Source organism: Primulina eburnea, chromosome 4 (assembly GCF_022965805.1).
Source record: "Primulina eburnea isolate SZY01 chromosome 4, ASM2296580v1, whole genome shotgun sequence".
Lineage (NCBI taxonomy): Eukaryota > Viridiplantae > Streptophyta > Magnoliopsida > Lamiales > Gesneriaceae > Primulina > Primulina eburnea.
Window position 1 is genome coordinate 41,014,828 of NC_133104.1, and position 14,848 is coordinate 41,029,675.

Here is a 14,848-nt window from a genome sequence, read left to right on the forward strand (position 1 = left end):
TTAGTATTTTGAAAAATTAATTGCGGTTTTACATGAAAAATTAACCTTGCGGTTTTGAGCGGTTTCAAGTGGTTGCGGTCGGTTTACGGTTTTTTAAATGAAAATTAAAATATTAGAACATATATTCTAATTTATAAACAACAACAATATATTGTCTTCAAATATAAAATATAGTACAAAACATATAAAAATCAAAATAGATAAAACAATAATCAAGATTCAAAACCAAAGTAATAATTTAACAACACAACACATTCACAACAAAAATGACATTTATACTATTTTATCTTTTTTTTTTACTTTCAAACTTCAAACAAAATATTGTAACAAAGAAATAAATATTTAATAAAAGACTAATTTGAAGAATAATTAAGAAAAAGATAAGTTTTATTTGTAAAAATAATAATTTTGAATAGAGTTGTGATATAATGAATGATGACTTATTTATAAAAATATGTTATTTACAAATTATTATAATTTTAGGCCTCATATTATGACAAACGATTTCGGCGGTGCGGTTTGGTGCGGTTTTTGACCAAAAAAATAACCGAACCGCGTATGCGGTGCGGTTTATGATTAATATTTTTAATCGCGGTTTTTATAAAATATTATGAAACACGGTGCGGTACAATTCGGTTCGGGCGGTTCGGGCGGTTAGTAAAAAAATTTGATCACCCCTATGTGTAGCTTGTTAATCTAGCACATGTTAGGCCAAGGATTATGTATTCATGCATATAGAGGGAGATTTCATGATGTATTATATTGGTTGCCTTTTTAGTGTGGTATAGGTCATTTAAAAATCCTACTACTCAATACATAGACATAGGTTGGATTAATTTTTTTAGCAACAAGCGTGCTTGTATAATTTTTATAATGGAAATTTTTTTTTTGGAGAATTTTTTATCGACGTGTTAATTTCCATTATTACTCCATTATTTCATTTCATATAAATAAATTATGTCAACGCGCGCACGAACATCCTTGGAGTAGTTATTACATATATATCGAGAAATAAAGCAAAGTAACGATCTAATTTTTTTGCAAATTGAAAAACATACATTAGCACCACCCAGTCAGTCCAGTAACCATGGAGATTCGAAATAATATAGCATAATCAAGCCACTCACGAGATACTCAACTCGCTTAATGCAGGAAAGAAAATTATCATTAGGCACCATTGAATGTCAAGGAATGATCAAGCCATCATGTTCGCTGCGTAAGAAAAAAAGTCGAACAGCGCGAAGAATTTAAGTTCAGTTGTAAGCTTCCATAAACAACACTCACGGCTTAGGATTTCTCGTTTACAAGGTTTTCAAATCGATTATTCATTCATAAAACTACTCCACTTCCTGCAAATAATCCTCGATCTCGGACGGGGTCAGAATCCTGCAAAGAGACGCAGACTCCATTGTCAACAAGCTACAATCGTACAATAGAGGTATCTAGCGTGCTAGAAAGAGGGAGAAAAGTAATTCATACTTGAAGATTTGGTCGTTGCCAATCACACCAATCTCAATGTTTTTGCCAGATATCTGTCCCTCGAATCTGGAAAGCGCATGCAGATAAATATTGACCAATGTTTCTCGACTTGTTAAAGTAATCCATTGGTGGTGGTGCTTTAAGTGAACAAGAAAATATGAAATTTAAAAAAAATGCACCCTGGAAGACACCAGCTCTTCCTTTCCCGATAAAAATTGGAGAAAATAATGACATATATCCAATATTCACTTCCCCCATTACTAACAAAAATCACTGGCCACGCAACTATTTTTATAACAAATACTATAATATGTAGATGCCTTACCCCTCTTTCAGTGTCAAGATTGCAGTGTGCACAGCATCATCAAGCTCCATACCATCAGTATACCTGAAAGAAGTATTTCAATGAGTCGCAAATCACTGAAACAGTATCGTCAAAATAACTCAACAAATCATTAGTGTACTACACATGGCCAACTAGCGGATTGATAAGTATGAACTCAGACTCGAAGAGGACAGAGATTTCTTTACGCCTTAATTATCATCACAGCACAAGGAAAAGCCAAACAAATTTTGATGGAGCCGCGGCGTTTTTTTTGGTAGTGTGAAAAAAAAATAATAACCAACCTCTTTTCCAGAAATGTCTTTGCATTTGATACATTCTTTCCCATAGCCGAAGCCTTCCAGGAAAAGTAAGAACCAGATGGATCCACCTATGTGACCAAAAAAAATGTTTGTCAACGGTTCTTTCCAAGACATGCAACGAAATCCAAGGTAGGTCTTCCGAGCTATAAATTGATGTCAATGTAACGGGCAACAATTATATCCACTGGTGGAACGTTCGCAACAGAGGGATTGGGCTGTTGTGTGGCTTTAAAGTACCACTAACTATGATAATGCAGCAATTGTTCAATGTTATAATCGATGTCAGAGCCACGTTAACGAATTCAATTCTAATAAAATGCAAATTGATGCAATTACTAGGATAGGCTTATTGTGGTACAATTAACCCTATTGTCAGAACGACCTTGACTGTGGTGCAACTTTAAAAATTTTGATTCATATTTTACTACTAGCTATAGAGCTCTTACTTAATAGAAGGTCAAGTGTTAAATCCTACAAGTATTATGTGAAATGCAACTGAAAAAATCAAGGTGATTGCCGCCTTAGCTGACAGTCTGACACAAAACTATCCCCGCACCTCAAAAAAGCTAGAAATTGAAGATGGAGGAGGAAGAAGACTAAAAACATCACCAACTAATTAAATGTAACTTTATATTTTATAATAAAATCAATAAAAAATGTGAGACAAAAACAATGAGATGCCAAAGAAGACAAAAAAGTCACCTACTAATTATGTAACTTTATATTTATAAAATCAACAAAATATGTTAATATGAACAATGAGATGCAGATCCACCGTACACACATTACTTGACCATATCTGTAATGAAAGGATCAGCCCTTATCATTAAATAGACACTGAATATGCAAAAAACAATTCTGATACTTAATGTTGTCAATATACCTGATAAAGCTGTGGACCTTTGTCATCATATCCAGCAACCAAGAGAGAAACACCAAATGGCCTCACACCACTGCGCCATAAAATCCAGAAAACTAAGAAAATATGGTTGATGCTTTAAGAGACATAACAAACCAGCTAATCCTACAGAGCATCCATAAGACAGTATAGAATTATTCTGATGAGGACATAAGGCACACCTATTTAGAGAACATGGATAAAGATTTAACAGAAATGAAACTGTATTCAAAATAAGTTCCCTCAAGTTCTTTCTCGTGGTCAACAAGAGAAAGTTTAAAGGAAGATTCAGCTGAAGAGCAGGTGGTATTTCTTTTGGGGGTGTTTTTTTTGTACCAACTACCAAAAATGGCTCTCTGGAAATTTTGCTGAATTATTGATCATTTGGAAACCTATAAAGAAATCTCTCAGAGAAAATTTGGACAGGAGTCCTCATTGATGGTTCTAACATGATGGAGAGGGTGGCAAGGCATCATAAGAAATAAAAATTGCTCTACAAGGATAGATGACCAGACAACCAGAGGAAAACGATGAACCTGTTAGTACTGTGTTGAAAAGCCGCTGTGTTAAAAATCTCAGCCACAAGATAATGAAAAAACAGTCGTAGCTCATTTCTTTACTGGTTTTGGCCGGTCAATTCTCAAGAAGCTGGTTAAAATTTCTATTCTCCGAATCGATTACAAATAAACCAGTTCACAATGTAAAGATATGCTTACATCAGAGAAGAAAGCATATAATAATATTACCAAATGGGATGAGAGGTTAAAAAGTTAATGGGACCACAATAAATTCATATACTGTTACTATACACTCCAACCCATCACTACGTAGCTTAGTGCATGTTCACAAATCCCACCAGAGGTGGCAACTAGCTAAGTTGTGAAACATTTCATGTTCAAATCATAAAATAATTTTAAAGTCATGAATTGTAGACTGGCCATTCATGAAAGGACTCAAAATAAATAAAATAATCTTGCCTCACTAGCGCCAAACAAATCACATAAGAGCGTGTAACACTTACCCCGATTGAGTGAATTCCTGCATAACAGTGGCAGTTTCCCTCACTAGTTGAGTCACTGGGATTTGTTCCTGTAGTTAATGGTAGAAAAAATGAACGTGTAAGCAGAAGATATTAGTGCCATGTTACCCACAACTGACTTCCAAAAAAATTTAATATAATGAAAAAAGACATGGCTGGTATGGAGAAGGCATAAATGATGTAACGAATTCATGTATTTTTTAGCAGTCCAAAGCCTTCCAGTAGCTCCAAAGATGGTTTCCTTTTATTCATCACCCAATTACACCACAGAACGTCCACAGAGAGCTCCACAAATAAGGTAAAAGGGGAAATAAACTCTTTTTCATTTTATTTGGAATATAACAAAGCTACAACCAGCCTATAAGTGAAGTGGTGAGTTCGAAGGAAAGTCTTAGACCACCCAGTTAAACACAACCCAAACAGAAGAGTCAAATAGTGATGTAAAACCAGCTGTTGCTAAGTAATGAAAAAAATGAAACAGAGATCATATCCATCCCCCATAAATATTTAATTCATTTCAAATAGATTAATTGGATTACTAGCAATTAAAAACAAGAATTTTGAAGATAGTTAATGTCAAAGTATGACTTTCAAATTCATTTAAAAATAATAAAATTTTGGCTCCCTTCAAGATTCAAAGATATACTAATACACATATACAAAGACAAAGGAACCTCGGCTCACTAAATTTGTATAGAAGCCAAGAAGAATCAAGCAAGTGATTGCAGCAGTAGCAAAGAAAGGAAAGAAAAGTAGATATATGGAGTAGATAAGTACTTTGTATAGGCGATAATATTGCTCTGCCTGTTTCCTACTTTTTCTAACCAAAACTCGAGAATCAGGGCCCATTCCACTGCAAGATGAGAAAATAATTAGTCAACCCATCTGAAAACTCCTACAAATCTACAAAACATTCAGAATGAAAATAAACACAAGTGAAGAAATTTGATATTCAAAGCATTTACAGGTAGTGGAGGTTCGTATACTAAAAAATGACAAGCTCCAAGCTTATTTGAACAAAGGAGATTCTAACTCCGTGAGCCCCTGAATACCAAGCAAAAACTGAAAAGTATTTGGACTTTATTAATACTTTTTGGCAAATCCCACCATGAAAACCAGAGTCCCGTGCACATCCACATTAGCCTATCAGAGGTAAAACATATGACCAGAAAATCACCTTCTAGTCCTAGATTTAAAAATCAAAGGCCTCAGGCCAAATATCATTATCATTGCGAGAAATGCTTATTACACATAACATTTCTTAAAGATACATTTGGGAAAAAGGCAAGGTGATACACATATTTAGTATCAATCCATAGGAGTCAGATGATGAAAGTCAACCTGTATACAACTCCAATGTTTGGAGTCAAAATCTGAATCTTCTGCACCTACAAACGTAAATAAACTCTCAGAAACCAAGGACATCACATTCAACATAACTAACTTCAAATAAAAAAAACAAGGAAAAATGTGAGACAATGAAAAAAATTGTGCCAGAAGCACTGCAATAATAACGGTAGAAAAAATAATACATGCTTCAAGTAAAAAATGTGGATCAGTATGTTTCATAGGACAAAGTAGCATGAAAAACATTGTTTCTGGTGCAACAAAAAAGTTCACGATAGTGACTATGACCCCAAGAGTAGGCACTTGGTTTATGCAAGAGATGATCGTTAGAAGGTTAAACATCCAAATGACCATGTGCTCACCTTGAACCACCAAACTCTACGAGTAGAAAACAAGGTCAACAAGGAGAGAATGGGAAAAAATTACTGACAACAGGTTCAGCGGGTGACTAAATGTACCAAGACATGCATTAGAAAGTAATTTGGCATATATAACAAGGAGGATGGGATCGATTCGTTAGGTTTAAGAGAGAGTAAACTAATTAAAACAGATAATCCATCTTAACTCTTCCTGAATACAACTGAAAAAGTTCTCAAAGTTCCGAGAATTAAAACTTGAATCCTGTGATAGTGTCCATCTACACTCTACCAGAATACAACTGAAACAGAACTCAAAGTTCCAAGTATTAAAACTTGAATCCCATTATTATGACTAAGATACTTACAGATGTCTCATCAACCAAAATTGAAGGTAATTTCTTCTCTGTTGCAATAACAACACCATTAGCAGCTGCAACCACCGAAACACAAGAATAATGAGACTTTGTAGCAAATGTTCTCCTCTCTATTGTGCAGGTCGCAGGTTACTTAAAGAATGATGGAAATAGGGCAAAATATTCCCCACAAGCACCATAATAACGCCCTTTCTGTTGAATTCAGGATAGAGATCCTGATAAGTTTCCTCATCAAATTAATCATAAGCAACCCTTTAAATAATAAACTTGCAGCTTTGAGCAGAATTTAGCCTATTAAAATGCAAAATCTTAAAGCTTAAACTTAAGAAACCCAAACCCTTTAAATAATAAGCTTGAAGTTTTGAGCTGAATTTAGCCTATAAAAATGCAAAATCTTAAAGCTTAAACTTAAGAAACCCAAACTCATGTCTTTAGCATTTTCTCATGTTCGTAATAACATATATTGCTTTCTCAACTTATGAATGCCATACCCATCCAACATTTCACTTCACCCTCTTAAACTAATGAGGATCCTAATTTGTTGAACTTAATTATATAAATACTGTGCAATTATATCAATAACGTGAAGGGATAAAATTCAAATTTACCTTTAATTCCTAAAGATGTTTGACCAGATCCGACAGCAGTCAATGCATGTTCAATCTGAACGAGTTTTCCTGAAGGGCTGCACAACGATTGGGAAATAAGAACACTTAAGCTATACATATTAACTTAAAACAAACATCCATCAAGCCATTAGTGCATACCTGAAAGTAGTGAGAGAAAAGGAATACTGGCTATCGCCCATGATTTCTTGATTTAAACTTTAATATTCGAATAAATAGCTGCAGCATAAACAAAACAAACATAAGTTCATATTGACTATTCCAACAGACAATATTCACATAAATTTAAAAAAAAAATTGAACTTTCGAAGGCTGACTTAAAGATTTATCGAGACTCTTGAAAAAAACTAGGTCCTAAGACTCAAAATCGATAATTAGCCTCTGAAATGGATACAGAAATAAGTCGAATGATTTACTTTTCATCCAAAATTATGTCTGAATACCCTCTAAGCCCTAAGGACCTAACCAAATGGAAATCTGGTAAAGACCGACGAGGATTAAAACCCAAAGTTAAATATATATTTTTTCCTTGATAACCACTAATCCTAAAAAACACTGAAAGATCAGTGATTAAGTTCTTATGATCAATGCAAAATACTGAAGATCAAGGGGACAAAATCATACGAAAGATTGAAATGCTGCTGCCAAAATGGCTTACAATTTTGCAGAGTAAAACTACGGAGGATGAGTTTTTGAGACAGTTTTCTTGGGCAAGAAGAACAAACAAATGCTTGATTAAGCCCATGATGTTGGCCACAAACAATAATGGACCTATTCTATTGAGTACAATTTGTTATTCTTTTGGGCCTGATTGATTCCACCAGTTATTCTGTATTATATAAGTTAAATTTTATATTTTTAATATTAAAGAATAATACTTTATAACTATTTATAGAATATAAATTTTATTTAATTGCATTGGCGTGAAGTTTTTCTAGATAAATAAGATTATACAATTCAAGTGAGACCGTCTCACAGATTTTAATCTGTGAGACGGGTCAACCATATCTATATTCACAATAAAAACTAATACTGTTAGCATAAGAAGTAATACTTTTCATGAATGATCCAAATAAGAGATCCATCTCACAAATACGACCCGTGAAACCGTCTTACACAAGTTTTTGTCATACAATTAATTTTGTATGTGGAGTAATAATGACGACTCTTTAGGAAATTATTGTTAACAAACTCTGATGAACTACTGAGAGATTAAATATCACCGTCAATTTTTTTCCTTAAAATGAGGAATAAATTATTATTTTTGAAATCGTCAGCATCGATTCACAAATCCTTCAAATTATTCATATAAAATGAACTTGTGTTTGAAAGATAAAAAAAACATTATTAAAAATGATAGCAATTTGTAGTTAGTCCCCATCGCGGTCGTTCACCGGTCACAACATTTTTCTGCTTCTTCAACTCGAAATTTATTTTTGAAAAATCCAACGGCCAGAATTAAGGGTGACGGACCTCTGTCAAATTTTGACCAATACTAGCAAAATTTCAGCTATCTACAAAATATGAACATATTAGAACAGACCCAGATTGAAAAAGGTATAGACTTTTGGCATCGCGTTAGCAGGTTTCATCAACAAATAAATCTTCCACAAGGGAATTATCTAGTTTCCAGTCATTACTCATTAATGGCTTAAATTTCATGTTTTGTATATATGATCATCCACTCTCAATAGACAGGTAGTATCGATCTAGACCCCATTATACTAACTTCACAGGCATGAGAACTGTTATAAATATGAAATGAATGCATAAATGGCAGGGACTTCAACCAGAACTTCACATAGTGGAAGATATGGTCTAGCCGATGATGCTCAGCCACGAACATGGCAAGGAACAACAATAGCGCTGAATGGTTTAGTCACCGTCCAAGGTAAAAGAATGCCTAGAGGTGATAAATATATTTGGATTTACAGATATAATGCAGAATTCAAAATACGAACTAACAGTGTATAAATGATACATCCACTCTCATCTTTTTGACAACAAAACGAGTACCGGAGCTGAGGGTCGGTTTAACATTTTGGAGATTGCAGCACGTCCAATTGTTTGCAGGCAATCTAGAAGCAAAAGACTGAACAGCGTTCAACTCCTCCCTACAAAATAATGGAATCATATTTTAGAAGACGAATAATCATTATAATAAAATCCAAGAAATTGTGAACATATTGTTACCTTCCACCAGAATGTCCCACATAGACCACTAAACTAATGAGGCCTCCAGGTGCAAGTATTTTTTCTGCGGCTTCTAATGCAAGGAGCGTCGTTTCTGACTGGGTTTTAATCCTTTTGTCTCCTCCTGGAAGGTAACCCAAGTTGAATGCAACTAACCTAAAGAGCAAGGTAAAATCACAGTCAAATTGATGTCCACATCATTCAAATTTTTTCATCACGAAGTTGTAAAAATACCTCACTGAGACACCCTGGGGAACAATTTCTTCCATTTTGGTATGGCAAAGGGCATACAGTTCTACAAGGTCTCTCTGCATTGCCACAAAAATATCTCAAACTGGGTTTCTTAAGAGAGACCAAAGAGTAAAGATAAAACCAAACATCTACTAAATACCAAAACAGATTGTCAGAGCTAGCTCACACATAGCATCGATTTTTTAACAAACGTGAAAAGAAAATAAATGAGTTTGCGACTTCTTTGCACAACAAATTCAAGGAACGAAACTTGGCAGAGGGCTAACAATGGTTTTTGCTCTGTCCCTGCCAAACTTTCTGAGCAATATACACAAGAAACCACTCCAAATTACCAGCTGACAATATCCCTATTTTGTTTTGTAAGATAAACGACCAGCCAAGACAAACTAATTTGCCCAGTCGTTCAAACAAAAATTTTTCCTCACTCATGGAATGGATTGGGCACTTCCAAGTTGTTGACAACTTGACATTAATACACATAAAACACATGATATAACATATCACAACCATAGAACACCGGCAAAAATCACATGTTCCCACACAATAACATTGCATATAGTTCAACTATAACCCACACCAGTTCTAAGCTGCATTTCCTAAGTCGAGCCAAACCATTGTTCATTATCAACAACTATTGACTTGGACCAGAATGCCATAAAAAAATTAATCGCTACAAAATGGCAGTCATCATGTACCAATCGTTTAGGGATCAATAGTGGGCTTATCATCAAATACACAAACACAAAATAACCTCATCAGGGCTGACGGACTGATCCAACAAAGAAGAAGTGTTTTCCAAAGCATTTTTTTGAAGGTCCATTGCATAAACACGACCTCTGTGCGTTCTATCACCAATCAATTTTAGCAAAGCTAAAGTATCAAATCCATTGCCACAGGTGGCATCTACAACCACATCTCCTTTTCGAACTACATTCTTCCATATCCTAATATAAGAAAAACCATCAAATTCAGTATCAGGTAATAAGAAAGATAGTATAATTAGCAAAAAAAATCCTAGCTCCAATGCTTCCCACATTATTTTTTAGCCAAATTCAAGTAAACAAATTATTCTGTTCTAACTAAGATCGTGATTTGGCTAGTATATTTGGGCCCCTAGCTCTTATTCAACCGGAGAATCAATAAACACCTACAAGTGAGCAACTTCAGTGGCCCTCTTCTTGCCGAATATGTATCCAGTCACAACATCTTCTAATCCTGAATTATGAGCGAAAAACTGCCAAAAATTAGAACAAGAAACCTAGAAATTAAGCACAAATCCTTCAATGCCAACAAGGAGAACCTGAATGGAAGGAATCACGGGGTTGGGGAATTGAAGCGTGAAAGTTATCCTTGGGTGTGGCAACGTAGTCTTGTGCAATGGAATTCGTAAACATGGAAACTTTCCTAGCTTTTTGCTGTAATTTGGAAGAAAAATTCGGTGAAGGGGTGGAGAAGAAGAATCTGAGGCAGTTCTGTAATTTAATGAATCTTTCAGGCAGTGATGAAAGCATGGAATTTGGGTACGCTCCATTGGAAACCATACTTCCGTCTTCAAAATGAGAGTATTACGTAATGGAAACCGAAATGAAAATACGAACCTCAGAAATTAGATTAATATGTATGATTAAACATACGGTGAGTTTATTCAAGGCTATATTTATATTTAAAAAATATTTGTTAATAAATCGAGAAAGTAGGTCTCTTGAGACGATCTCACGAATCTTTATATGTGAGACTGGTTAACCCTACCTAATAAAAAGTAATACTCTTGGCATAAAAAATAATGTTTTTTCATGGATGACTCAAATAAGATATCTATCTCACAAAATACGACACATGAGACCATCTCACACAAAATTTTGTCTAAATTGAGATGTATGCTTGTGAAAAATGAATCGAGTTCAAGATGTGTTTTGTGAATATAAATTTTTGTGGCATTGAGAAATTGATCACCACCTAACCTAATACAAATTTTCTAGCATGTATTAATGTATTTGATTATAACTAATTTGATTTATAGTCAAATATAAATAATATTATAATGATAGGAATTAATAAAAAAATAATTTATAAATGTTAATTTTATAATAAGTCAGTGAGATATATATAAGTTTTAGTTATCTAACGCATTATCATGGACAAACGAGAAAACATCGATCAGGTTAAATGGTTCAGCTTAACAAAACATTGAAGCATAATTTGCTACAAATATGGTGCCATTTGAAGCAGCGATAACTATGCAAAAACAGATTTTCTTATTCATCTTGAGTCATGGTAGTAGCGATGATTATTAAAATTGTAACCACCATTTCCACAAAACTAGCTCTTACAACATTAATCTCCACACGACCTGGTGAAAATCAGGTATGACTACAACGAAAGACAGGACAAAAAAAACCAACACAACAACTAGCCACTTAAGCTTCATTGAGGGCGAGGACTCCCGGAAGCATTTTCCCCTCGAGAAGTTCCAAGCTGGCACCTCCTCCGGTCGAAATATGGCTCATCTTGTCTGCAAGACCAACCTTCTCGACTGCAGCAACAGAGTCGCCTCCTCCGATGATCGTGGTCACTCCCTTTCCACTGAGTTCTGCTAGTTTCTTGGCAATAGCCTGGAAAAGAAAATCAGGAGCACCAGATAGATACCAAAAGCAGTGATTTTGTAGCCGGACGATAGACGACGACAAGGACATCAAAGAAAAATTGGGTGTTGACTCAGAACCAGATAAAGTACAACTCGATTTAAAACTGTATGTTAACATCGCAGGTTATTTTGGTCAATTAACAGACCCAGCTTATTAGGAAAGGTTCTAAAATTTTTCAGGCAATCCTATCAGGCCCAAAACAATTTTTTTACATTCTCTCAAAATATTTTTATAGTTCAGTATGACTGAAAAAAATACCAAGTCTATATTTCTTCATTTCTTTTCAATTTCAAAATAAAATATATAAAAATAAACCAGAGAGTCCAAAGCCAGACAGATTTATAACATGATGGGCTAATTTGAAACCTACGCAATAGAGAATCCAGCTATAACCTGATTTATCGGGGGGACACCCTTGAACAAAATCCACAATATAGTGTTGTTTATCACTCAAATAGAAATTTCAAGTCATACCTCTGTTCCAGCAGCAAATTTGTCAAACTCAAACACACCCATAGGTCCATTCCAGATTATTGTCTTGGTGGTATCTAGAGCTTCACCAAACGATTTGATACTATCAGGTCCGATATCCAAGCCCATCCAACCATCAGGGATTCCAGATGCCGGAACAACCTTAAAAGAAACAAAAAAAAGTACAATTTTATTCCTCGAGGATATTGGTACAAATGCTCTTCAACTGCAACCATTTTCAATGTTAACCACCAGAGCATGGTAAACAATCGAAATGTAAGATAATGCAATGACCGCTTTGATGGTAATTTGTGTCAGTGAAATACAGAACTATCCAAATGCAAATAAAATTAAATTCACCTGCTACACAAAAACTGCCTACCTTGCAGTTAGCATCAGCAGCGAACTTGTCAGCAACAACCACATCAGAAGGTAGCAGGATAGAAACCCCCTTTGCCTTAGCCTTCTCCAAAAGTGAAGTAGCCAGATCAAGCTTGTCTTCCTCTACAAGTGAGGACCCCACAGCATATCCTTGAGCTTTGTAGAAGGTAAAGATCATTCCTCCACCCAGTAAAAGAATGTCCACCTTTTGTAACAGTGACTCTATAACACTGATTTTGGTGGATACCTTTGAGCCGCCAACAATTGCAGCAAAAGGCTTCTTGGGGTTGGTCACAGCCCCAACTAGATAGTCAAGCTCCTGAAAACAAAATCAAGAATATAATGGCTAATGCTCGTACCATTTTAAAATAAGAATCACCAACAATTATGAGAAGGAAATGTTGCTTCTTAACCTGAATAGAAGTCAAAGCATAAAATTACTAAACAATTTTGTATTCGACAGTAGACAACATCACACTGTTTAAAGAGACTATATTGAAAGATAAACATTGAAATCAATGGCTCTACGCCTCGACCAAAATATGGACGACAGCTTCAATACATCTAAATAGAAAGTTCAAATGACACAAACCTTCTGCATAAGGAATCCGGCAACAGAAGGTTCCAAATACTTGGCCACTCCCTCTGTTGAAGCGTGGGCTCTATGAGCAGTTCCAAATGCATCATTAACATACAAATCTGCTAGTGACGCAAGCTTCTTTGCAAACTCGGGATCATTCTTTTCTTCTTCTTTGTGAAACCTGACATTCTCCAGAAGAAGAACACCTCCCTCAGGCAACCCCGCTACCAACTTCTGAACTTCTTCACCAACACAGTCATTAGCCATCTTGACCTGGAAATATTTTAGAAAAATCAGATAAGATAATCAAAAAACAACTTTGCACAAGAGATAGATCGCCTTTTAAAACTTAAGGACCAACATACCTCGACTCCAAGAAGTTCAGAGAGTCTAGGAACAAGAGGCTTCAAACTGTACTTTGGAGTCACGCCTTTCGGGCGTCCCTGAAACCCATGTTATTGTTATTAATCACTTCTTATCATAAAAGCATCTCTATACAATAGTTTCTAACATCAACACATTGCACATTTTATCATCGGGAGAACCTTCAACTTTCCTTCCATCTATCAATCTCCACAAGATATTCACATTGCAAAGTTAACAGGAAAAGAATGGCACAGCACATGGATAAGAATCTATGAATCATCGATAAACTACTAGTAGAAACTCGAACGACAAACTCATCACAACATTACAATCCTTACACCATGTATTGCCCGCACGGTGAAACCTATTAAACAATCTGAAAGACCCATATATATATACATATACATATATATAAACTTCAATCCCATTAAATGAAACATCTGAGAAAAAATCACAACATCAAATAAAAAAAAGGAAAGGTAAAAATATTGGCATTGGAAAGATAAAATGCTTAATCCAGGGTGACAAAAAGTCGTAAAAACTTCTAAATAAATCATCCACTACTGATCTAATTATCAAAAAATGGTAAATCCGTCCAGGAGAGAAATAAACTTGAACAACACGTACGAGGTGTGAGGAGAGGATGACTTTGGCACCATGTTCAATCAAATACTTGATTGTGGGGAGGGCAGCTCTAATTCTGTTATCATCGGTAATATTGAAGTTATCATCCAAAGGCACGTTCAGATCCACTCTGACAAAAACTCTTTTTCCCTTCAGATCGGCTTCTTTCAAGGATCCCACGCTCTTCTTCGTCGCCATTTCTTCAGTTCACACAACAAATCATAAAAAAAAAACACCGAATCAACAGCTAAAATTATAAAACCAACAAATTATACCTGAAAATATGAATATAAATCATAAGATGATCGGATAACGGAGCTTACGCTGATAATATCAACTGGAGAGATCGATTCCTTTGCAATGTTTATGGTTGTAAAGAGATTACAAGAATGCAGAGTGAAAGATCGAGAACGCTTTGTCGCTTTTTATACATCTGAGACCGGGCTTAGGTTGAGCTGGCGGCCCGTAATACGCACGCTCTTCCCGTTTTGTAAATTGACATTATAGACCCTGGAGTGTGTTTCAGCTTCAAACTAGTATATTCGTTGATTCCACCCCCCACGTTGTTT

The 14,848-nt window shown here is 35.3% G+C and overlaps 3 protein-coding genes across 4 annotated transcripts; all 3 read right to left on the reverse strand.

The window, feature by feature from the left end:
* Positions 1–1,147: 1,147 nt before the first annotated feature.
* On the reverse strand, positions 1,148–7,503 carry LOC140828984 (proteasome subunit alpha type-2-A-like). Of its 2 annotated transcripts, none has more exons than XM_073191903.1 (12): positions 7,392–7,503; positions 6,909–6,986; positions 6,750–6,826; positions 6,133–6,197; positions 5,403–5,449; positions 4,839–4,914; positions 4,044–4,111; positions 3,008–3,077; positions 2,107–2,192; positions 1,805–1,867; positions 1,480–1,545; positions 1,148–1,386 (listed from the first exon to the last, which is right to left on the reverse strand). In XM_073191903.1, exons 2-12 carry the CDS (start codon positions 6,947–6,949, stop codon positions 1,338–1,340), a joined length of 708 nt encoding a protein of 235 aa, XP_073048004.1. In that variant the 5' UTR covers positions 6,950–6,986; positions 7,392–7,503; the 3' UTR covers positions 1,148–1,337. The 2 variants fall into 2 exon arrangements, with proteins under 2 accessions (XP_073048004.1, XP_073048005.1); XM_073191904.1 differs by having other exon boundaries at positions 6,909–6,989; positions 7,392–7,443.
* A 1,074-nt stretch (positions 7,504–8,577) lies between these two features.
* LOC140829889 (tRNA (mnm(5)s(2)U34)-methyltransferase, chloroplastic) lies at positions 8,578–10,795 on the reverse strand. Its single transcript, XM_073193174.1, has 6 exons — positions 10,513–10,795; positions 10,364–10,427; positions 9,964–10,156; positions 9,195–9,268; positions 8,961–9,116; positions 8,578–8,881 (listed from the first exon to the last, which is right to left on the reverse strand). Exons 1-6 carry the CDS (start codon positions 10,751–10,753, stop codon positions 8,728–8,730), a joined length of 882 nt encoding a protein of 293 aa, XP_073049275.1. The 5' UTR covers positions 10,754–10,795; the 3' UTR covers positions 8,578–8,727.
* Positions 10,796–11,444: 649 nt separating this feature from the next.
* LOC140828985 (phosphoglycerate kinase, cytosolic) lies at positions 11,445–14,760 on the reverse strand. The gene is made up of 7 exons (XM_073191905.1): positions 14,603–14,760; positions 14,283–14,479; positions 13,655–13,732; positions 13,302–13,562; positions 12,711–13,028; positions 12,332–12,490; positions 11,445–11,824 (listed from the first exon to the last, which is right to left on the reverse strand). Exons 2-7 carry the CDS (start codon positions 14,475–14,477, stop codon positions 11,630–11,632), a joined length of 1,206 nt encoding a protein of 401 aa, XP_073048006.1. The 5' UTR covers positions 14,478–14,479; positions 14,603–14,760; the 3' UTR covers positions 11,445–11,629.
* Between the last annotated feature and the right edge of the window lie 88 nt (positions 14,761–14,848).